Here is a 25,295-nt window from a genome sequence, read left to right on the forward strand (position 1 = left end):
ACTTGTCTAAGTCACCAGACATGTTTGCCAACTCTAGCATTTGTCAATCCATTAAGGACCTTTCTTTTGCTGCTCCAACTCCACGAAGAACAAAATCTCAAGCCCTTTTCCAACTTTCCCCATAACCCCTTCATTAGAAAAATCTTTAATGGCTTCAGTTATGGAAATAGAAAAAATTACTCCAACAAATGGGCTTACAGAAATAGCACTGACTGCAATGAATCTTGCGATTCAATCCTTGGTTACTTTATTTGATACTCTTAATATTAGACTTGCATTTCAAGATGCACAACTTTAAAAAATCCTAAATTGGCAACAAACATACCTATTGGGATCTCGACTTTCGGAAAAATCAGCTAGATTTGTACCTCCACCAAAGGAGAGAAATAGTCAACCGCTTATATTAAAATCTCCAAGAAAGTAATAATACAAACCCCATTTCCCCAGCAGTGCCCTTAATTCTAACACCAATTGCTGAACAACAGAGCAAACCAATTCCATCTGTTGTTGAAGAAATTCCCATTGAGAACCAAACTCTATTAACAGAAAAATCTAAAATAAATTATCCTGTGTTCTCACGGATATGTGATTAGAATGCAGAATTACCTGACAAACGAAACAAGAAAAAAACTGAGCAAGTAAAGAAACCTCAGAATGTCAAAAATGTTAAACGAACATAATCATCACAATCGAAACAATTTATTAAAAATCTATCTCAAACAAAATCGGCTGCAGTTACAGCCTCCAAAGCTATAACAAAAAAATATGTTAGTCACTAAAACAGCAATCACTCCTAACAAATAGTGCGAATAAGGTGCAGCCCTATCAGCCCCTAGACGAATTGGTGGAGCTGTAACAGTAGCATCAGACAAGTGTATACCCGCTCCGAATGAATTAGAGCAGTTAAGTAATGCGAGTGACACACTGACCTTGCGCCAGAGAGAGATACGTTATGAAGTGGGCGCCTATATGACTGTGCATCCTGTCCAAAAAACTTAGTTTTTGCCCATATGATAAAGATATGTGAACCCTGAAATCAAAGTAAATGATCACAAAGTTGATGGGATCCATCTAATCCAAGAACCCAAGTCAATCTTAAGAAACTCCACTACACGAGAGAAAGATACCTCTGGATTATCTGATACACAAGTGGGGGAATTAAATCTTAAAAGTTCAACAAATCATTCTATATCTGATTTTGATCTTAAACAACTAATTAAAGCAACTCCATCACAAATGATGGAAGATACAAAACCCCAAAAAGAACAAGTAAAGCAAGATGTGAACTTGGCAATTCATCAAGCTCAACTAATGCTCCAATCAACAAAAAGGCCAGCAATATATTCCCTTACATTGTCATGTCGGCCTTTGCCTTGTACACAATACAGTCTGAATCGATCTTCGGTTCTATCAATCTTTAGTGAAATTCCAGCTTTAGATGGTATAGGAACAATTGATTTGGAACTGGTTGAATGTGTGGACTAATTGAAAAGAACCTCTGTTAAAATATGGTCGAACTCTAGCGTGCTGCTTAACACCATCTGGTTAGATCACATCTTTTTGAAATTGGTTTTGTTCTCGCAACGGGCCTCACACACTCAGAGAACCAAATCAATGATCACATTCCTCATGGGTCTTCATCAAGGAATAATGTTGAGAAACAGCAGTCCTCAAATCGCACTCCTTGCAAATCTGGTTCAACAGTCACCATTAATTAGTTAGCTCCAGCCAATTGCAAGACTTTGTCCTTAGTCAGTTAAAATTCGAGAGGCTTTAAGCATTTGTTAAACAATAAGGCCTCCACACTGACAAAATATGATATTCTGTTACAAGAAACTTGGCTTTCGACTCTGCCGTTTTGGAATAATTATGTGATCTTTTTAGTTCCTGCTAAGAAGGCCAGATTTGGAAGACCCACTTCTGGTTTACTTATAGCGATTAAACAGGATTTACACTCAATTCCACAGAACTGGTTCGCCCCAAATCCATTTCTTCAAATGATCAAGCTAAGGTTGAATCAGGATGTATATGCAGATGTATATGCAGTAATACATGTATATTGTATATTGGAATCCGAGTGGAATGAGTGATGACAGGTTTCTGACATGACAGAAGCCCTGAATCGAGTAGCCCAGGAAAACAATTATTGCCATATAATACTTGCAGGCGATCTTAATTTACATTGCCTTGATTCAAATCTATTTTTAGAATAAGCAAGATTATCCAAATGGAACAAACAGAGATCCAGAAATCTGATTATGCTCAATGGATCCCGGTCATCAGACATTCCACCCAAAGCGACCTTGCATAGAGGGTCTAGCTTAACTATAAATTTCGTATATGTTGACAAGGCCTTGTTCTCTCAAATTGCAACCTTTAGAAGTGATAGATTCTGATCTAAGGGATCATAACATGCTAAGTCTCTCATGGACGTACAGAAATTTGAATGAGGTAACCCCATGTAAAACGTTTCCAGGGAAAATATCAGTGAATGCTACGCGTAATAGACTAATATGGTCGGAGGTAACATTGCATGCTTTTAGAACATGCTACTCCACCACACTTTCGCAAGCTAAATGTGATGTGCAAAATTCTTGTATTGTCTACCCGGAGTTGATGCAATTATTTCAACCAACCTCTGTTTTCATGAAGACAAAACAAACTCCACATTTGCATGACTTTAACCATGAAGTCAAAAAAATGAAATCCAGGATGAGACAACTGAAACGGGATGCCTTAAGACTACCTTCTGATATCAGAGATAAGACATTAATACAGATTAAGACAAGATAGAAAAATTTGATAAAAGGTATGAAATCTAAAATGTATCAAGAAGATGGCAGTAATATGCTGAGCAGATTATCCAGTAAAAACTCTGCCTATACATCTGCTTTAATAAATCAAGTACAGCCGGTAGCCAAGTGGAGGTACAAGCTAATACAATTACAGAACAAGAGTGGATTGAATATTATGAAAAAACTATACAGCCTACCTATCTCGACGATATCGGATGAAAGTCGAGCAGGGAAATCTCGTTTCAGTCTCAATTATGACCGGGATGACATACTTTATTATATCCATAAAAGTAGTCATTCAAGAGCTCCAGGTCAGGATGGACTTTCCAACTATGTACTGAAACAATTCCCGGAAATGTTGGCAGACATCTTATTGATAATGTTTGATGATATGCTACTATCTCAAAAAATACCACAATCTTGGAAATGTTCTATTACAATAACTATTTACAAGAAATGTGATCGAGCAAATCCGGCTAGTTATCGGCCAATATCATTGTTAGATGCCCCGGGAAAAATATTTGCTCGTATCATTCTAAGAGAGCTCAACAACTGGTCAGCAAACAACGGGAAGAGAGACCCTTTGCAAGCGGGTGTTGTCAGTGGGCTAGGAACTATTCCTAATATAATTACACTTAATATGATTCAATCACAAAGTGCCATTAGAAATCAACCTTTATACCTGGCATTTATTGATTTTCGTACTGCCTTTGACTGTGTTGATAGGAATGTATTATACATCAAATTAGAAGCTTATGGCTGTCCACCATCATTATTAGCCCTAATCAAACAGTTGCATACTGATACTACCATGCAAGTAAGATTGTTTTATGAAGGTCTTCTTTTAGCAGCCTTCAATACCTTACGTGGCTTGAAACAAGGTTGTATAATGGCCTCGATATTATTCAATCTATTTATACTTGACATGGGTGCTTCTTTTCTCAACATCACAGCAGACCTGTCATGATCTCTGCTTCCAAAAGGTCAGGGTTTTCCCAACTCCCTTGGAAGCAGATCCATAACCCAGGTTCCGAGTGCCAACCAGTCCCAATTGGGACCTTTTGGACCCAGTCCTGGCGCCAGTGGCACCAGGCTCATAAATATGCCCAGTCCCAGCGCTGGAAGCGCCGGTCTCATAATGCTTGGGTGGACTTACCTGCAGCAGACCATGCTGCTTACTTGCCTGCCAGTTGAGCCTCTGATCCTCTTCTGTTTGGAACTACTTTTCCTGTTGGGTGGGGCAGGAGCCACTCCCTAGGTTCAGAACACTGGAACTCTTCTGGAAAGCAGGAACTCTTTTCTTACCTAGGCGTGGCTGTGGAAGGAGACACCTAAGCACTACAGGAGGCTATTTAAACCACACCCGATGGATGAATCTTGCTTTGCGTTATTCTGCATGCTCTGCAGCAGAACGCTCATCGTGTCTTCTGCATCTGATCCTGGGCCTATGGAAAAAGGCTTACCATCCTGAATCCAGTCTTCAGCAACACCTATAAAGACAAGAAAGAACAGGTTAGCATTACGGTCTTCAGTGACAGCGCTTCACTTACCTGGTCCATCGGCTGTCACCAACGCCTCGCGCTGCATTCTGGCATCTGAAAGACAAAGGCTTACCAACTCTTTGCACGCTCCGGAGGCCTTCGGCGCTGCATCCCGCATCTGAAAGACAAAACAAGGTGCGTTTAAAGACATTGGGGTACTTTAATACTCACGTGCCATTACTCCTTTCCACATCTAACCCAGTGGATATTCCGGCACCCTGCAGCCGCTCCAAACTTGTACCTGCAAAATAAAAAGACAGTTAGAGCGCATCGTGAAGCAGGCAACAAGCACTTACTTACGTGCTTCCAGGCGCTTCTATTCATCACACGGGCTCCATCTTCAACTCACTTCTAAAGACTTTTAAAGACATTAGAATTACTCGAAACTTACCGTTCGTGCAGTAAACGACAGACAGCAGTCCTCTGAAGTCAAGAGGCCTGCTCCCCTTATTCATTGAAGAAACTGGTTACAGCACCCTGCCCCGAGGCAGATGGAGAGCACGGCGTTCACTTACCTAAGGTGAGAGCGTTAACCTTTGGGGTTCTACAGGAGAAGAGAAAGGGAAGAAGAGAGAGACATTCAATAACCCAGTTCATTAATCCCATATTTTCTATCTGCAGACATCTTACCCTTCGAGTCAGACATACAGTGCACAGAGGTCCAGCCCAAAGAGCCAGCCGTGTGTTACACATCACCTTTGAAGATACGGTATACGCCCAGTCAAGACCGGCGCCTCTACGGGAATCAGGTGAGCGTTACAAGACCCTCCAAAATTGGGAAATCAGCGCATACCTTGGAGGCTTTACGCTGATGATTTGATATTACTGTCTCAAACCCCAAAAGGCCTCCAAAATCTGTTGAATGCACTGGGAGATTTTGTTCAAGTCAATAACCTAGAAATCAATCATGAAAAATCTCAGGTGTTAATTTGCAAAAACTTAAGGCAACTGAAACAAAATAACATTGTATGGACTTTACAAAAGGTTGAACTCAATTTTATCAGAATACAAATACCTTGGACTATTTGTGTATGATAAATTAACGAACATTACCTACTCATGATATCTCAAATAAAATGAATACATTAATTTCCCAGGCGAAAATCCTAGTTTTTAAATTTGGCAAATTCACTTACAAACATGTCTTGTTGTTCTATGAACAAAAAGTCATCCCAGTGTTATTATATGGAGCAGAGGCTAAGCCACATTATCAAACAAAAATGTGTAATTCCCTAGAAGCCCGCTTTTGGAAATTAATACTAAAGCTTCCGAACTGCACACCAATGCCTATTCTTCGTCATGAGCTAGGCTTGGTCTCATTAACAACTCGCTTACTCTGGCGTATGTGCAGTCTACTTCGTAAGTGCCTGCTAAGTATTGACGCTAACAATATCCTGTGTGTGATACCCCAACAGTTATTGGCTTCTTCCAATATTTTCTCTATGAGATGGCGCAAGTGTGTGACTGATGCTATGGCTGAAGCCGATGTTACCATACCTTTGCTGACAGCTAACCCATCCCGAGCCAAGGTGAAATCATATCAATGGGACTGGATGAAAAATAGAGCAAACTGCATGAAAATAAAGATTTTAATAGTGATTATTTTGGTTATAAAATGGTGCGGTGCATGGCCCCTTACTTAATAAAGTGTCCCTCCGCAATGTTAAGAAACGCATTTTTAAGATTTAGGCTAAATCCTTGGCCCACATTGGAAATTCTGGCGAGAAGAAAAGCCATCAAACCTTCTCTGAATTATTGTCGTTTTTGTAGGGTGAATACCGAAAAGGAGAACCTGCAGCACTTAGTGGTGTCATGTCATAAATTCAAAGCTCAAAGAATGTTACATTTCAAAAATCTTTTATGTCTATACAACGATGAAGGCAAGGATAAGTTCTGGCATATGTTGTTCTCAACAGAGAGAATGGTAGTAATGAAAGCGATAATTCAATTTTTAGATTGTGTCTTATTAGAGGAATACATATTATGAACAAAGCCTATATAGTTTATTTTGTGTATGTTAATCTACAGCAAAGTCTAGGTTTATTTTATAATTTTGGTGAATGTAATATAATCGGATGAGTTTGAGTTAAACAAACAATATCAAGATTTGATGTTAAAATTTTATATTTTTATGATTATATGATGAACTTATGATTTTGAGTTTGATTTTTATAGAATTCTTTGTAACATATAAATCTGTATTCGAAAAGTTGTTTTTTCAACTAAATCAAATAAAATAAAAAATAAAAATACCTTCTCCATGGCCTTCCTCACAGAGTGGAATGGTGGTCCCTGGCTTTTAGGGTAACACCATTCCCACCTCATTAAATCAAATATGTAACTCTTCACACCTCCCATTGCTTCAAGCAAATTGCTAGTTAAATCATCGTTGACTATGGAAAATTGCTGTAAACTGAGGCCATTGGACTCTTGCATCTTCACTTATATGCGGAGAGCACTATATCTGCTGCTGCTGTTGCCAAGATAATGTGATGGAGCTGGTGCAGAGCCCATTACGTTTTTTAAATTCTACAGGGATATTTTAAACAATGTGGAATTCTCTAGTCATCAGAAAGAAAATGAGGGTAGTTAAGTAGCTATTTCACCTTAGTATATAGTAATATAAAAGGAACTGTGCCAAGGGAAGCAGGCAGATCTGCCAAATGGCAGGGCTCAGGCATCCAAATTGTATTTACTGCATGCTCTATGAAAATGCTCCCGTCTTCTTATATTGAACAGACTTATCATGGATGAGTTGGGGCAAAGGGATTGAAAACTGTTTCACCCTACTTAGCAATATGTACTTGTGTTTTTAAAACATTTTTTTTTTGTAATTCCTCATTTTTATTGATTTACAGATGTATATGCGCTAATTGAATTGAACAAGGTGTTGGCCGAATATTGTCAGACAATGCAAAACAATACCTCTAAACTACTCAAGGGAGATTTTTGCTGTGCTTTCTTTTCAGGTGGGTAGTTTTCTTGTCATCCTTACTAAACTTGTGTAATGGATTGCTTGTCTCTGGGTAGGTAGTGTATCCATAATATCCTTCATTGATTTTAGGATTTAAAACTGTGCTTGTGAGGGTGAGGTATTGTAAGAATCCTCATACTTTGTAATTTTTGCATTTTGTGTACATGCATCAAATTTTAGTTTTGGTTAGCTCTAATTTTGGTACGTTAAGCTCTCCTTTGTGCGCAAACAGCATGAACGATGATATTGCGACACATGATGGCCAGCAATTAGCACGCTTCTCCTTCTAATGGATTCTTTACTCCCACAGAGTCCTCATATTTGATATCTCTTATCCCTGAGCAGTTGCTCTCTGGAAACTTTTCCGCCTCCAGATGACACAGTGCAGCTCTGCATCGGCTCCTCCTGACTGAACATGCTCCGCTCTGGGCATGACGTTTGGAGTCTGTATATATCGAGGTGTCACACCCTGTGACCTTAGTTTGTTTTCACTGCACACTCTGCTTGCTTCAGGAAAACCCCCCTTTAAAACGCGTTTGATTTTCTCAAATGAATTCCTTCTTGTTCTCCATTGTTAGATGTGATGCTGAATCCGACAGTCCTCGAGTTTCATACCCTGCATGGATTGCAGGTGTCGTATGTCATTTTCAGATCTAGAACCCATTTGCATTTATTGTCTAGGAGAGGGTCACGGCACACAGGATTGCGCGTCGTATCAGTAGATGCACCAAAGGTCCTGCCGGAATGTGAGGTGAAATTCTTTACCAACCTCGACAAGGAGAGAGCTGATAAAGGGACCTGTTTGAGTTCGCTAATTGCAGACCACGGCACTGAGGGACGATCACCTGTCCGAAAGGACTAGAAAAAGAAAAAACACTGCAAAAGGTACTTTTCCCCCCTAACGGTTGTTTGAGGCACCATTATTCTTTATCATTGAAGAGTAGCAACCGCTCCATCCTCTACTCCTAAGGAATGGGAGGTGTTCAGAACGAAGATGCTTGACATCTTTGGCACCATTGGTCACTGCCTCTGTGCTGAAGGTTTTGGCCTAGCTGACGGTTCCCAATGCGCTCAGATAAACTAAAAGCTGGCTGGGAACTTTGTATCGGACGCGTCAAGGTCACGTGAAAAGGTCACACCATTCTGTCTTGGGATGTAGACCCCTCCTCACATGGTGCCTTTGATGCCGGTTGTGTGGTTAATCCTGCTCTCAGGAGAGCATACATGTCCCAATTGGAGGACATCAATGACGAGGAAGGGGATCCGGTGCCATTTGGTCAGGAACACCTCCATCCGAGAAGTTTTTGGGGAGCAGGGTGATCTAGATACCACAACTGAGACAGCCATGCTCCCTGCTGACACCCAGTGTATGCCCATAGACACTTCATCCTTGATGGTGAAGTTAGTCGAAACCTTGGGGTTGTCCTGCCCCTTCACTTCCGAAGATCCAGTATGAATTCAAAGACCTACTGGACGATGGCCCTAAGAGGAGACACTATTTCCCTAAAATCGGGCTGTCTGTAGAAGGACTGTTAGGCAGACTCCTGTGCAGTGCCCTTAGGGACCACTACACACAATTAAGACTACAGGTGGCAATACAAGTTTACCTTTGGTACAAGCCTGTACTTCGAAGGGATTGTGTCCTCCGACGTATTCCTTATCTTAGATATCTCTTTCCAGCTCTGCTGGCCTCGGAAATGTTTTCTCTAGAGGGCGCTGCGCGTCGACGTCCGCCGAGTCGATGTCCCTCGACAGCCGCCGTATCAACGTCATCCTGCCTATAAAGGCCGCGCGCAGCGTCCGTTGCTCAGTTCCGTTTTTCCGCGCTTACTCAGTGCCTCGGAATATCGTTGCTCAGTTTCGTAGAGAATTAATCCAATTTCCTCGAGATATTCGATCCATACTCGATGGCTTCCTCGTCGGAACCGACGACCCCTCGGTCCGGCTTTAAAAAATGCAGAGACTGTGGAAAAAAGATGTCGCTGACTGACCCTCAGAGTTTGTCTGTGGTGTTTGGGAGCTGAACACCATTGTTCGGAGTGCGAGGACTGTATGTCCATGACAGCTAAGGCCCTGAAGAAGCGTAGGGGGAAGCTGGAAAAAGGTAAGACTTCTAAAGCTTCTTCTTCCTCGACGAAGTCGAGACATTCGTCTCCTCATCACCATTCGCGCTCCAGGTCTCGAAGCGGGTCCCATCACTCCTCGAGATCGAAGCACTCGAAGAGGAGACGTCGAAGATCCCCTTCTTCGTCCTCCTCTTCCTCTGTTTCACCTAAGAGAATCCCTTGCCCCACGAAACATAGTTCCCGGGCTGAATGGGAGGAATTCCGAAAAAATATGATGAGCGTCTTCGAGAAAGCGGCCTCGACCCCCTCGAAGACTGCCGAGAGCGATGCTCTGGTCGAAAGACCCGAAGGTCCAAAACGCTGCGAGTCGCAGTACCCGGCGAAGGAAGCTTCTCGAGCGCGTCACGAACCCTCGAGTAAAGCAAACCTCGAATCCTTCTTCGAAGGTTCCGTCGATGCCGAGGTCGGTGTCTTCGACGCCGTTGTCGAAGGGACCTTCGACACACAGGTCTGTCGACTCGACGCCATCCTCAACACCGGCGTTGACGCCAAGGAAAGTCACGGTTGCGGCGCACCCAGTGGCTATTCCCGGGCCTTCGATGGCGATGTCATCAAGATTGTCGACATCCTCAAGCAGAATTCCAATTCTATCGAGGACCTCGAGGCCTCCGCCTTTGTTTTCGACGCCACATTCGAAGCCTTCGGCGTCGACGATATCGATGTTTTAGAGGCCGATTACAACAAGTTTGGCACCCTCTGCCTTGGAGATGGGTTTCACACCCTTTGTGAGTTCAGACCAATTGAGAACAATGTCCTCAATTATGGAAGAGGGAGAACTATCTGACCAAGAAGAGACATTTGAGTTGCAGGGATCTGCAACCCCAGTTCAAGAGGAGTTATCCTCAGAGGAACGCAGATTAAAGGAACTCCATGATTCCTTAGAATGAGGCAAGTGGTTTAGACACTTCCCCTGAGGTGGAGTCCGCTAGGCCAGACCCGGGGGAGCATGCTGAAACCCCCTATAGAGCCTTAATGGCCAGGATCACAGAATTTATGGGGTGGTCAACACCTTCACAGGCTTTCCAACAGGATGACCTCACGGATATTCTTGATAAAGGTCCACAGGAGGATCCTGTACTACCTTTTCATAAAGCTCTTCAAAGGAAAATCATGACGAACTGGGAAACCCCAGATGTCGTCCCGGCAGTAAATACAAAATTGTCTACTAAATACAGGGTATCTTCTGCAGACCCAGAGTTTTTGTCCAAACACCCATCCCCAGAAAGTCTGGTGGTACAGGCAGCATCTTCTACTGACATCAAGACTGCTTACCCTTCCGTCCCACAGGACAGGGACGATAAAAAAATATGATGCTATGGCTAAAAGTCTTTTCGGCATGTAGCATGGCGTTAAAATCTATTAATGCTACTTGCACCCTTGCTAGATTTAGCCATACACTTTGGGAGTGTGCTTCTACAGCGGCTGACTGCATCCCGGAGGGAGAAGAAAGGGAGGCGTTCCTAAATATCATAAAGGACGGTAAAGACGCTATTTGCGAATCCCTCCAGACGGGCATTGATTCGGCTGACAGTATCAGCAGAGCAATGGCGGCAAGTACAACAACCAGGAGATTTGCTTGGTTGAGAAAGTCTGGTTTTGCCCCAGATGTGCAAGCCAGGCTCTTGAACATGCCATTTGATGGCTCTTCTTTGTTTGGGATAAAGGCGGATGACAGTTTAGAAAAACTGCAAACATCAAAGGCAGCAGCAAAATCCCTAGGCGCTGCAATCCGTCAGGCACCTTTTCGTCCCACAGGAACCTCTGCGAGAGGCAAGACCTTTCGCTTCTACTCCGCATTCGGAAGAGGTAGAGGACGACCGGCTCAAAGGGGACAAAGAAGAACTACCCGAGGTGGACGGGGTAGATATTCAAAAGCCGCAGCAACAGCAGGTGCCTCTTTACCATCGGCATCTGCATCAGCCGCCCCAAAACCACTCTGAGGACTTCCCTCACAAGACACCTGTAGGAGGCAGGTTAACTCAACATCTGGCGGAATGGCAGGCTATCACGTCAGATGCTTGGGCATTGGGGACAGTTGCACAAGGTTACGCCTGCCTCTCCTACGCATACCTCAGAGTCATCCACCGGGGATCAGCTCTCAAAAAGCTCCAGATCCGCTCCTCTTGCAGGAAATTTTAGACCTGCTAGAGAAAGGTGCCATAGAACATGTACCTGTAGCGGAGAGCAACAAGGGCTGGTACTCCCTTTACTTTCTCATTCCAAAGAAAGACGGAGGACTGAGACCCATCTTGGACTTGCGAGAATTGAACAAATTCCTCAGGAAAGACAAATTCAAGATGGTAACTCTTTCTCAGATCCTTCAGGTCCTTCAGTTCCAGGACTGGTTGGTATCTCTGGACCTTCAGGACGCTTATTTCCATGTGCCAATCCATCTCAAACACAGGAAATACCTGAGGTTCGCAATTGGCAACTCTCATTATCAATTTCGAGTGCTGCCATTTGGGCTGACCTCCGCCCCGAGGGTCTTCACCAAGTTAATGTCGGTAGTGGCTGCAAGTCTAAGGAGGGAAGGGATTCACGTCTACCCCTACCTGGACAATTGGTTGATCAGAGCTGTATCTTCGGAACAAGCTCAGATCCAGCTAGATCATGTTTGCCACTCCCTTCACAGACTGAGCTTCTCCCTCAATTTTAAGAAGTCACAAATGATACCATCGCAGAGACTCCAGTTCATCGGAGCGATCCTGGACACTTCCCTGGGAAAAGCCTCGCCACCAGAGGTGAGGGCTCAAGATATTCTACAGATGGTTACCAAGTTTCAAAATGCCCAACGTCTCCCAGCCTTCGACTTTTTGAGGTTGCTAGGCCTCATGGCATCCTGCATTTTCCTAGTGCCAGAGGCTCGCCTGAGAATGAGATCCCTCCAGTGGGCACTGAGAACTCAGTGGTCACAATTCTCAGGGAGAATGACAGATCTTCTTCAGGTTCCCAACAGGGTGGCTCGAGACCTTCAGTGGTGGGCCTGTCAGGAGAACATTCTGAAAGGAGAGCAGTTATGGCAACCCTGGCCGGAGATAACAGTAGTCACGGATGCCTCACTCATGGAGTGGGGAGCCCATGCCAACGACTTGACCATCAGCGGTCGTTGGTCTCCATCGGAGTCCAGACTACATATCAACCTGTTAGAGCTGAGGGCCATCAGACTTGCGCTGAAGGCTTTTCTGCCATCTGTACAAGGAAAGAATGTCCTGATAATGACGGACAACATAGTGGCCATGCATTACCTCAACAAAAGAGGAGGCGTAGGATCCACTACCTCTGTGCAGAGAGGCGATGCAGCTCTGGTTTTGGGCAATCCAAGAAGGAATCTCTATCGGCAGTTCACCTAGCCGGAGAGAAGAACTTGACAGCGGACGCTCTGAGCAGGCAGAGCACAGTCTCCCACGAGTGGGAACTAGCTCAGGAAGTCCTTCAAGAGATCTTCGCCCTTTGGGGAACCCCTCGGGTGGATCTGTTTGCCACCAGTATCAACAGGAAGTGCGATCTGTTCTGTTCAAGGGAATTTCCCCCGAGAGGAGCTCTGGGAGACGCGTTCATAGTGGACTGGGAGTTTCCGCTTCTGTACGCGTTTCCACCGGTCCCTGTCATTCCTCAAGTGATCAGGAGGTTGAGAAGATTCCGGAAAACCATGATCCTAATTGCCCCGGATTGGGCCAGGAGAACGTGGTACCCGGACCTTCTAGACTTGTCCATCTGCCCTCCAATTCGACTTCCACTCAGAGAGAATCTGCTCTCACAGAAGGGAGGTCAGGTTCTCCATCCAGACATGAAAACCCTCAACCTTCACGCTTGGCTTCTGAAAGGCTGAGGTACAAGGATTGGGACCTTCCTGATGATGTTATGGAGGTGTTGCTTTGGGCAAGAAGGCCAGCAACAAAATCTTTATACCGCTGCCGTTGGAACAGATTTTGCAGCTGGTGTAGAGAAAAGAATATCGATCCCTTTTCATGTGGTACACCAATGGTTTTGTCCTTCCTACTTTATTTAGCGAATTCAGGCCTTCAAGTTGGCACCATCAAGGGCTATCTCGCAGCGCTATCCATCTTTAAGCGCACTGCGGAAGAAACATCCTATTTCAAGTTACCCTTGGTAATACAGTTTCTAAAGGGGTTAACTAACGTTTATTCCCCAAGACCATTCCAGGTTCCCCTATGGGATTTAAACTTAGTCCTAACTTTCCTGATGGGCACACCTTTCGAACCACTCCACTCTTGTTCGTTAAGATTTCTTACCCTTAAGACTGTTTTATTAATAGCACTTATATCTGCTAGAAGGGTGAGCGAGTTACAAGCTCTTTCTTGTAAACCCCCTCATACAATCTTTCACAAAGACAAAGTTGTTCTGCAAGTGAAGCCTAATTTCCTCCCAAAGGTGGTTTCTGAATTTGATATCACTCAGAAGATTACCCTTCCATCTTTCTATCCTCCTCCCCATCCGGGGAAAGAGGAAGAGAGGTTACACAGGCTGGACCCAAGAAGGGCTTTAAGTTTTTACATTAGTAGACTGGCTAGGATAAGACAAGCAGACCAGCTGTTTGTAGGCTACACAGGTCACAAGCTGGGGTTACCGATAACTAAGCAGACCATTTCCAGCTGGATCATTTTAGCCATTTTGGAATGTTATAAACTGGCAGGAAAAGAGCCCCCTCAAAATCTTAGGGCTCATTCGACCAGAGGTGTATCGCAGCTTCATCAGCCCTCAAAAGAGGAGTGCCGGTTAGAGACATATGTGCGGCTGCCACATGGTCGTCCGTCCATACCTTTACACGGTTTTACAACTTGGATTCCTCCTCCAGTCAACAGACTAGGTTTGGAAGGGCAGTATTGCGCTCTATTCATCAATAAGAGGAAGCATGAAGTCAGTACTCCCACCTCCAATAACAGAATACTGCTATGGGAGCCTATCTAAGATAAGGAATACGTCGGAGGACACAATCCCTTCGAAGAACAAGTTACTTCTTAGCCTGTAACGTTCTTTCGATGGGATGTTCCTCCGACGTATTCCTTATCGACCCTCCTATCCATCCCCGCAGTACTACTTCCCTTGTTGTTGCAGCTTACTCTCCTTCTGGGTGATTAGTCTAGTCCAGAAAGAATTATTGTGGGCTACAAAACGGAACTGAGCAACGGACGCTGCGCGCGGCCTTTATAGGCAGGATGACGTCGACGTCGATACGGCGGCTGTCGAGAGACATCGACTCGGCGGACGTTGACGCGCAGTGCCCTCTAGAGGAAAAAATTCCGAGTCCAGCAGAGCTGGAAAGAGATATCTAAGATAAGGAATACGTCGGAGGAACATCCCATCGAAAGAACGTTACAAGGTAAGAAGTAACTTGTTCTACTATGTTAAAGTGGTAGCAGTAGCGGAGCAGCCAAGCTTATCACAAGAGTATATGAGCAGTAGCAGAGATTACACAAAGGGACCACAATTACTGTGACTCGAGCAAACACCGATTCAAGGTTTCAGGTAAAAAATATAAGTACATTTATATTTAAACCATTTGTTATAAACGCAACACTTCTATTAATTCGGAAACCACACGTAAAATACACTACAACTAACCAATTCACTTTGTACGGTATACTTCAAGGTAAGTACTCTGTGTTTTAGCGGACCGGTGTTATGAAACAAAAGACGTTACCGGGAATACACTTGCGATCACTTTTTGACAGTACTGACAGTTCGGTCTTACTAAAGAAATGCGAATCCGTGGCAAGAAATGTTACCGGGGCAAAAACACACTTAGCACCTGAGATACCCAGAGAGAGTTGGGGGCAAAAATCATAGGCAATACTTTTGTCAAGGCAGACAGAATTAGAGAACACTCTTAGCAGACATTCAAGAGTCAATAGGCCAGAGCCAGTGTCGCGTGGAACTGGGTTCCTGTTGTCGAGGATCACAGTCAGATAGTTCACGATTCGGCATAGTCAACAGAGGAAGCAAAAGTTATAAGAAGGAGGGAAGACGAGAGCAAGCCTTGGAGGCGAAGAAAAAAGGGATTCACCCAAATTCCTCGAGCAGAACACAGTACCTTATTCAAGGGAGGAGGCTGGTGCCACGGCAGTTGTTCCTGGTAGTTTCCTGCAGACCCTCGGATCCTGGAGCTTCGATCCAAAGGAGGACGTCTGGAGGGGACTGCACCACACAGGACTGAAGTCGGCAGCAGCAACGGTGAATAAAAGGTGCGCTCCTTAAAAACAGGAGAGGCCCTTCAGATGGCTATCCGGACCACTACAGCAGGGTGCAGCGATTTCGACCACGAAGATGATCCTCTGGCTGTAGAAGATGAGCTGGTTATCCCCAACAAGCTCAAGGGAAGAAGACTCCGGACTGGATCTTCTCTGGTCGTCGAAGGGTAGATAGCTCAGGACTGCACCGGGACGGGATAGTTGCAGCAGTCGAATTCTTCTCCGCTTCTTTTCGGTTCCTTGTAGTTCCAGTGGCGACTCTGACTTCCAGACCAAGAGAGATGCCTTTTATGTGAAAATCCCCCATTCACACAGCCTGGCTGTCAATCACGCAGCATGCGAGTTGTCCGGGTTGTCCGGCCCGGACAACCAGCTCAGCCAATCATTACAAAGTGCGACTTGGGGTTCCTAGGATACCCTGTGCAGGGGGTGACTACACCCTTCCCTCACATTCAACCCACCTAGACACCCAGGCGCCTAGAGAAGGGGTTCTGGGCAGAAGCCTGCCAAAAGACAGTGAACAAAGGATGCAAACTTGGTTTGCCGTGCAAAGTAAAACACAAGAAGGACTTTAACAAAAAGAAATGGCGAATAAACCCAACCGGAGCCAAAAGAAAAAGTATTTGGGGAAGCGGGTTTAAGTTCGAGGCTAATGTAATAGCCTAAAACAATACCACGTTTATATAGTATAATCACGGTAGCGAAGTTAGGGTAGATACCACTGCCACCAGCCAAATCTAAAAGTTAAGAGCGAAACAATGCTCTAGGAGGTACAGACGGGGCTAAGGATTAACCCTTTCCAGTGCTCCATGTAAGATGGGGGGTGTACTGGATCTGTGGTTAAATGCCTAAGTGAAGTTAATGGCAACTTTACGCTTTTCTGTGGGACAGTAGTCGGCCTCAGAAATGGAGTCGGTGGGAAGTCTAAAAGACAACCCGGTGTCAATGCACTGAAGGTGCTGTGTAACACACAAAAGAAGGGGGCTACTGAAGTGGTGTACTCCAGAGTCCACAATCACAAAAACAGATGAAATACACATGGCAAAACACAGGTAAGAGTTGGAAGAAAGGGGTACACTCTTACCAAGTGGAAAAAATAAACTCCAGAGATCCAGCAAAGCTGCTGTGGGACTCACTAGGTAAGGGAAATTGGCCATTGAATGAGAATTCTCCCTAACAAGGACCAGTGGTTGAGCTCTGGGCAGAACAGCCCTCATTCCTCAGAGTTGATCAGGACCTAATGTTAAGATGCACGTGCAGCGTCCTAGCCACGCAAAAACGTTAAGTTTGAAGAAAATCTATCACTGTTCAACATCGTGCGGACAGCGCATACAGTGTCATAGTTGGGTCTGAAACATATTCGATACTCGCATTTAGCAACACAGAAAGAGCAACAAATGTATCATTGTTGTGGTTGCTTAGGTTATAGGGCCCAGTGTTTATTTGATGTATTTATAGTTTATTTTATTTATCTGTTAATATGGCGCTGAAGCCAGCAGGCATCCGGGCGCGCAAGAGAAAGAGCATGAATTAGAAAACCTGCCTTGGATCATGGAAGGCCCAAAGCTATTCAGAATGCATTTGAAAATGCTCCTATTTGAAGTCTTTTGACAAGGGATACGGTAGGTCCACCTATCACTCCCAGAGCTACAGGCGTCCTTTCATGCCGCTCAGCGGAATAAGGAGTACCACGGACAGAAGAAGAGGGGATCCTCCTTTTCGCAATGAGGCCGGCAAAGCAAGCTTCAGGAATGACTGCCACAAGGGCAGTTGTCTAGGTGGGAGGGTGGCACACCACCTTGACGAGCGGCGTTCTATCACAACCGACAGAAGGGTGCTGGAAGCAATCCAATACGGCCACTACTTGGAGTATCGGCATCCTCAACTCCCCATACCTCCGGTAAATACATCTCAGGCTCAACTGCAGGTCTTGTATCAGCAGGTTCGGCTCATGCTCCAGAAAGGGGCCATCGAGAGGGTTCCTACAGCGGAAAGAGGACAGGGGACCTATTCCAGGCTTTTTGTGATAAAAAAAATCCAAACAGAAAATGCCGCCGCATTCTGAACCTACGGCCACTCAACAAAAATATTAAAAGACAAAGGTTCAGGATGCTAACGATGCAAGACGGCATTCGAACGGTTCAACCAGGGGAGCTTTTGGCGTCTCTGCATCTCGAGCATGCATACTTTCACGTCCCTATGCACCCCAGACATGGAATATTTCTCAGGTTTGTGGCGGGAAATTACCAGTTTCAGGTTCTCCCCTTTGGCCTGAGGTCAGCTCCCAGGACTTTCATCAAGTGCCTAGCTCTGGTGGCGGCTTACCTTTGCAAAAAAGGGCACCATGTGTATCCTTACCTGGACGACTGGTTAGTCAGGGGATCGACTTGCCAGCGCAAGTTGGAGTGTCTCAACGCTGCGATTTTCCTTTTGCAACATCTGGGCTTCGCAATCAACTTCAGCAAATCCTCTCTGATGCCCTCCAAGGATTTGGTCTTTTTGGGAGCTCTTTTTCCGGACGGCTCTCAATCAAGTCAAGCCATCGAAGGAGAGGGTGGAAAGACTGTTGTCTCTGGCGGGCTCGTTTGTGCCAGGAATGTCGGTCATGGTCAGCTCGTACATCTCCTCGGCACCATGTTGTCCTGCATACCACTCATTAAAATTGCCAACGGTTTATGCGCCCAGCACAAGAATTTCTCACTTCCCGCTGGTCCCAGATCCAGGGTTCCTGGTCGGAGAAGGTATGCATTTCGCATACTCTGGCAGACGCTCTTCAGTGGTGGACCTAGCCACTCAACATCAAGCGGGGCATACCCTTGGTGGAACCGAATTATCGATACACTAGAGTTCTCCAGCATGGGGTCTGGCATGGATTCACATGCTCATGAATATTCCCCGTCGTCAGGCTGGGAATCCTCGGTAAAGAAAAAACCAGTATCAGTTTCGTTTCTGATCTGTCTTTCGTAGTAATAACCAATCACTGGTCTCTGCGTCATACTGACCACAGCCAATGACTGCCCTCTACCTAAGCACCGCCTCTGGCAGCCATCTTCAGATTTTTACCGCACGTTCATGTGTTGGGATCCTCGTGCTATTGCTCTCGAGCGTTAGTGCTATTTTTCGCGCTTTTTTCACAAAAACTTCGATTCTTTCGGTCAAAAGAGCCTCAAGCTCCACCGATCCTACATCCGATCAACGGGGACCCGTGTCGGATTCGTCTGCGCCCCTCAAGGGTGAAGATTTCGTCGAGCTACACTTCGGAGGACTCCAGAAGCTTCTCAGGCCCGGTCTCGGAAATGGCCCAGGAGAAGGGAAGCTCGACGCCCGGAAAGGTGTTCAGGGTCTGCCCTGGATGCCAGCTGCAGAACGTCTTTAAGGAGGACGAACACTCTTTCTGCCTTTACTGCCTTCATGAGGACAAGACGCACGTGGAGAAGGACTGTGCGTTTTGCGGCAACATGTCGGAACGTACCATGAAGGACCGCCATCAACGTCTCGCCAACTGGCTGGAGGGTAAGAGCCCGTCTGGCGAGAAGAAGAAGAAATCCGAGTGGTCTTCTAAGACCTTTGAGGGCGCCCCGGCGACGGGGGCCCAACATAAGGCCAAGCACCGCGAGTCCGCTGGCACCGGGAGCGCCGAACGGTCGGGCTCTACGGGCGCCAGGCAGGGCGCACCCTCCCCGGCACCATCAACCACGAGCCAACGCTCTGGGTCGGGTAAGAGGAAGGCCGAGCACCCGGCGAAGCTCCTGGAGAGGCCCCGGTCGAGCTCTAAGGCAGAGGAGGAGCGTGGCAGTGCCCCCTCCCTCAAGGATAAGGCGGTGAGCGCACCTAAGGTGGTGAAGGCCTTGATCCATCCGACCAAGCCCTCTATCGAAACGGTCGCGGCGGCCCTGGCTCAGCCTGTGGAGGCTGCACCAGTGGTGGCGACCTCAGGGCCCAGAATCTCCCTGCCTCCTCGGAGGGAGTCTTCTTTTGTGCCCATCGATAGGACCCCCGTGAAACCCTCCGTGGGGAAGAAGGGGGGGCAGGGCGTCGTCGTAGATTCGGCCTCAACCTCAGAAGAGGAGCTGATCGAGGTCTTAAGCCACGGCCTAGGCGTGGAAGAAGGCCAGCCCGTCGGAATGGACCCCGACGCAGGTGACGACGACGACATCGTCGAGGATACCGACGGGGCCCCTGCTCGCCCGTCGGATTCCCCTCTGCCAGCGCCGCAAGACAACTCGGCGGCCATTTTGTTGGCCATACAGTCCTTATGCTCCGAGATAAGGACGAGGCTACCGTTACCGACGGAGGAACCTCTCCCGTCGGGGGATCCAGAACCGGGACCTTCTGGTGTTCCCCCTACCAAGAAAAGAAGGATCCATCCACCACCTCCTTTTCAACCGTCGCGCCCCGTCCAGCCCTCCTCCCCGTCCACCCGAGGGGATGATACGGGGACTGACACGGCAGCGACGGGTACGGACGACGAGGCATACGACGAGGATATTCCGTCGTCGCCTCCCACCAGGGCTTCTCCGCCCGACGAGATCGGATCTTTCCACTCCATGATCTCCAGGGCTTCCGAGCTTTTCCAACTCTGCCCTGAGGAGAAGAAAAAGGAAGGCTTCCTTTATCAGCGGCGCGAGGCCAAGAGGAAGACGGTCCTCGCAGTGCCTCTGTTGGACGACATTTGGGATGAGGGCCTTTCCCTCCTCAAGAACCCTTCCACGACGCCAGCTAGAAGAGACCGGTACGAGAAAAAGTACCGGGTCCCGGACACGGCCCCCCTATGCCTCCGGGCGCAGCCTACCCCGGATTCCGTCTTCTCCGCGGCAGCCAGGAAGAAAGCGGGGGGTGGGGTGCGGCCTCCACATCGACTTCCCCGCCGGACGGCGAGGGAAAGAAATTGGATGCTATGGGACGTAGAGTCATCTCGTCGGCAGCGACGACGATTAAAGCGGCCAACGCCTTGGCTATCGTGGCTCGCTACGACAGGGAGCTGTGGTACAAGATAGCTCCCCTGCTGGATTTTCTGCCGGACGACAAGAGGGCGGAGGCCCTGGAGATCCTGCAGGAAGGTGAGGTGGCCTCGGACCACGCCATCACCGTGGCGACGGACATCGCCGACACTGGGTTCCGCCAGCTGGGCAACGGCGTTTGCCTTCGACGTCGTGGATGGCTCAAAGCTACGGACTTCCGGCAGGACGTCCAGACCAGAGTCCTGGACATGCCCTTCGACGGGAACAACCTGTTTGGGAAGACAGTGGACGATTCCCTTCAGGCCATCAAGGCGGATACTGAGACGGCCCGGGCCCTTGGAGTTCTGCAGCAACGACGGACGCCCTTTCGGAGCGGCGGAGGCAAGGGCGCCTCCAAAGGTTCCGGCGGCGGTTTCGCTTCCTACCGTCAAGCGGCCCGCTCGTCGTCGCAAGAGGCCTACAGAGGACGAGGCAAGTCTAGCGGACCCCGCCGTCGTCGCCAAGGAGGTCAAGGCGGCAAGGCCGCGTCCAAGCAGGATTGAACCGGCCGTGGGGTCGGGCCCCCACCGAAGCACCCTGGTGGGAGGCCGGCTGGCGGGCTTCGTCAGCGTGTGGGAGTCCATCTCCACCGACCGTTGGGTGCTGGACGCCCTGGCCCGGGGCCACGCGCTCGAGTTTCAAAGAAGGTGCCCGCGCGTCCCCCCCGTGGCCAGGAAAGAACTTCACGTCCCTCAACTTCCCTGGAGGTAAAGGCGATGCTCAGAAAGGGCGCCATCGAACTCGTCCCAAAGAGGCTTCGGGGCTCCGGAGTCTACTCGAGATACTTCCTTGTGAAGAAGAAGACGGGAGGATGGCGCCCCATCCTAGACCTGCGACGTCTGAACAAGTTCATCAAGGCGCAGAAGTTCCGGATGGTCACCCTCCAGCACGTCCTGGGTCAGCTGGAGGAAGGAGACTTCCTATCGTCGTTGGATTTGGAGGATGCCTACTTCCACATTCCCATCCTAAAGGGGCACCGAAAATTCCTCAGGATCGTGGTCCACGGGCGTCATTACCAGTTCAAAGCCCTTCCCTTCGGACTACGGTCGGCACCCAGGGTATTCACCAAGTGCCTCGCACCGGTGGCGGCGCAGCTGCGCCGCGAGGGGATTCACGTCTACCCCTACCTGGACGACTGGCTCATCCGCGCCAAGACGAGGGAGCTCGCCGTGGTCCACACGGCAAGGACCGTCCAACTCCTCACGGACCTGGGATTCTCCGTGAACTACGCCAAATCCCACCTGGTGCCCGCGCAAGTCGCACTGTTTCTGGGAGCGAGGCTCGACACAGTGTCCCTTCTGGCCTCCCCGTCGGAGGAGAGGACCAGGACCATCTTGGGCAAGGTGCAACGGATGTTGGTGGCCGACGCGGCCAAAGTGAGGTCCATCAAGTCCCTCCTCGGGATGATGTCTTCCTGCATCTACCTCATTCCCATGTGCAGGCTCCGGATGCGCCCGTTGCAAGAATTCCTGGATGCGCGCTGGATCCAGACGACGGGCAGCTTCGAGGAAAGGATCAAGCTCGACGAGAGTTTCCGACGAGCGATACGGTGGTGGGGCACCCGCGCGCATCTGACGGCGGGCATGGACTTCCAGACCCCAGCCCACCAGGAGACTGTGACCACGGCTGCCTCCCTGGAAGGGTGGGGAGCGCACACCGAAAATCTGCACGCAAGGGGACTCTGGCTCCCAACGGAGAAGTCCCTGCATATCAACGTCCTGGAGCTCCGTGCAGTGTTTTGGGCCCTCAGGTCCTTCCTTCCGTCCCTCAAGGGCAAGGTGGTGAGGATCTTCACCGACAACACCACCACCATGTTTTACATCAGGAAACAGGGCGGAACCAGGTCCCCAGCGCTGTCCAAGGAGGCGCAGGACCTGTGGCATTGGGCCGTCGCCCAAGGGATTTTTCTGGTGCCGTTTCATCTGGCAGGGATAAAAAACACCATCGCCGACTCACTCAGCAGGGAGCTGCGCTCGTGCCACGAGTGGGAACTACGGCAGGATCTGGTGGATCGCCTCTTCCGACGGTGGGGCACACCCCAGATCGACCTGTTTGCGACGGCGACGAACACCAAGTGCCGGAGGTTCGCCAGCAGGTTTCCCCAGACGAGGAGCATGGGCGATGCTTTCTCGTTCCCCTGGGAGGGCCTGTTCCTCTACGCGTTCCCTCCCTTGCCTCTGCTAATCCGGCTCGTCAACCAGCTCAAGAGGTCACGGTGCAGGATGATCCTCGTCGCACCTGCGTGGCCGAGGCAGATATGGTTCCCGGACTTGCTGGACTTGTCAGCGTCTCCGCCGATCAAGCTGCCGGCGGACGCGGATCTACTCTCCAGGGAAGGAGGCGCCATCCTCCACCACGACCCGAAGTCGCTGAACTTGCAGGCCTGGCTCCTGCAGCGCTAGAGTTTGGAGGAAACGACATACCGGCCGATTGCAGAGAGGTTCTTGCAAAGGCCAGGGCGTCCTCGACTCTTAAATGCTACGGACACAAATGGAAGAGGTTCTCTGTCTGGTGCCACGCACAGAAGATTAACCCTCTACGGATTACGGCTCCCCAAGTACTGCCGTACCTGCTGACGCTGGCCAAAGCTGGTCTGGCACACGCGTCCATCAAGATTCATCTTGCTGCGATCTCCCGATACACCAGAACCAAGGGGCGGACGTCCTTGTGGTCTCATCGTCTGGTGAAAGAGTTCATGAAGGGACTGTTCAGATCGTTCCCGCCGGTGAAGGCTCCGGCCCCGGCGTGGGAGCTCAACGTGGTGCTGACCAAGCTCATGGGACCTCCGTTCGAGCCTCTGCACTCGGCCCCGTTGAAGTTTCTATCGTGGAAAACAGCTTTTCTTGTGGCCATCACCTCCGCACGACGAGTGGGAGAGATCCAGGCCCTTTCCTGCAAGGCCCCGTACTTGACTTTCCACGACACGAGGGTAGTGCTCAGGACGCACCCCTCCTTCATGCCCAAGGTACCGTCGGACTTCCATCTCAACGAACCCTTGGTGTTGCCTGTGTTCTTCCCGTCGCCTTCGTCGCCGGCTGAGAGGACTTTGCACTCGCTGGATGTGGCTAGAGCGCTGAAGTTCTACGTGGACCGCACGAAGTGTTTTCGGAAGACGTCACAACTCTTTGTGAACTTTGGACCTGTCAATCAGGGGAAGGCTCTCTCGAAGGCTTCCATTTCCAGATGGCTCTCCGGCTGTATCATGTACTGTCATCGGTTGGCAAACCGACCGCTGCCTGGCCGTCCGAGAGCCCATTCCACCAGAGCGATCGCAGCTACCACGGCGTTCCTTTCTGGTGTGCCCCTGCTGGACATATGCAGGGCTGCTACGTGGAGGTCGACGCACACCTTCACGAAATTCTACTGCGTCGACCGGGATTCCAGGGAGGAGTCCAGGGTCGTCCAAGCAGTGCTGCGCAACCTGTTCGCCTGAGGTGGGCCTGGTGAGGAGGTAAGATGCTTAATGTTGAGTTTGATGTAATGCTTAATGTTGAGCCTTTGCCACCTCCCGTGGTTGTGCATGTGTGTACTGCTATGTATTCTTTATTCATGAGCATGTGAATCCATGCCAGACCCCATGCTGGAGAAGGAACAAGTTACTTACCTGTAACTGTTGTTCTCCAGCATGGGTCTGGCATGGATTCACATGCGAACCCTCCCGCCTACCCCTCTGCGGCTCTTCACTTGGTCATACTGCCACTTTACGTGCTTCCAAATCTGAAGATGGCTGCCAGAGGCGGTGCTTAGGTAGAGGGCAGTCATTGGCTGTGGTCAGTATGACGCAGAGACCAGTGATTGGTTATTACTACGAAAGACAGATCAGAAACGAAACTGATACTGGTTTTTTCTTTACCGAGGATTCCCAGCCTGACGACGGGGAATATTCATGAGCATGTGAATCCATGCCAGACCCATGCTGGAGAACAACAGTTACAGGTAAGTAACTTGTTCCTTATCGACGTCTCGCAGGCTGAGTGGGTTGCTCACCTGCACCAGTTCCAAGTCAAAGGCCTGTGGTCTCCCACAGAGGTTCCTCTGAATATTAACATCCTGGAGTTGAGAGCGGTGCACTGGGTGCTCAAGTCTTTCCTTCCCCTCATCCAGGGCTTGGTGGTACAGGTTCTCACGGACAACACCCGTCCATGTTCTGTCTGCGCAAGCAGGGAGGGACACATTCACAGCTCCGTTCCTGGGAAGCCCAGACAATCTGCATTAGGCCATACAGCACACGATTCACATCTCAGCTTTTTACCTGCCAGGGCTTCAAAACATTCAGGCAGATTCCCTCGGCAGGGATTCATCTCAGACGCACGAATGTCATCTGCACCGGGATCAGGTAGCAAGTATTTTCCAGAAATGGGGCACTGCCCCTTTAGACTTGTTCGCCAGCCCAGAGAACAAGGAGTGTCTTGACAGCAGAGTTCCTCATCCGGAATGTTCACATATGCATTCCCTCTGTTTCCCCTGTTAAGAAAAACGGTTGAGATGATTTGCAAGGTTCCCTGCACGATCATACTGGTGGCTCCATTCTGGGCCAGGCATACTTGGCTCTCAGCACTTCTTCACCTGGCGAGGGACGACCGTCTTCACCTGGGTTCACAGCCGGATCTTCTCTCTCAGGACAAGGGGTTGGTGTGGCATCACAACCCA

The 25,295-nt window shown here is 48.6% G+C and overlaps 1 protein-coding gene across 1 annotated transcript in view; it reads left to right on the forward strand.

Moving 5' to 3' along the window:
* Positions 1–25,295, forward strand: part of TDRD1 (tudor domain containing 1) — a 2,044,642-nt gene that overhangs the window by 1,213,204 nt on the left and 806,143 nt on the right. Inside the window, exon 17 of the mRNA XM_069611868.1 lies at positions 7,195–7,305. Coding sequence (XP_069467969.1) covers positions 7,195–7,305 — 111 coding nt within the window. The remainder of the gene's footprint in view (positions 1–7,194; positions 7,306–25,295) is intronic.

This window comes from Ambystoma mexicanum, chromosome 8 (genome assembly GCF_040938575.1).
Source record: "Ambystoma mexicanum isolate Mex_15411 chromosome 8, UKY_AmexF1_1, whole genome shotgun sequence".
Classification (NCBI taxonomy): domain Eukaryota; kingdom Metazoa; phylum Chordata; class Amphibia; order Caudata; family Ambystomatidae; genus Ambystoma; species Ambystoma mexicanum.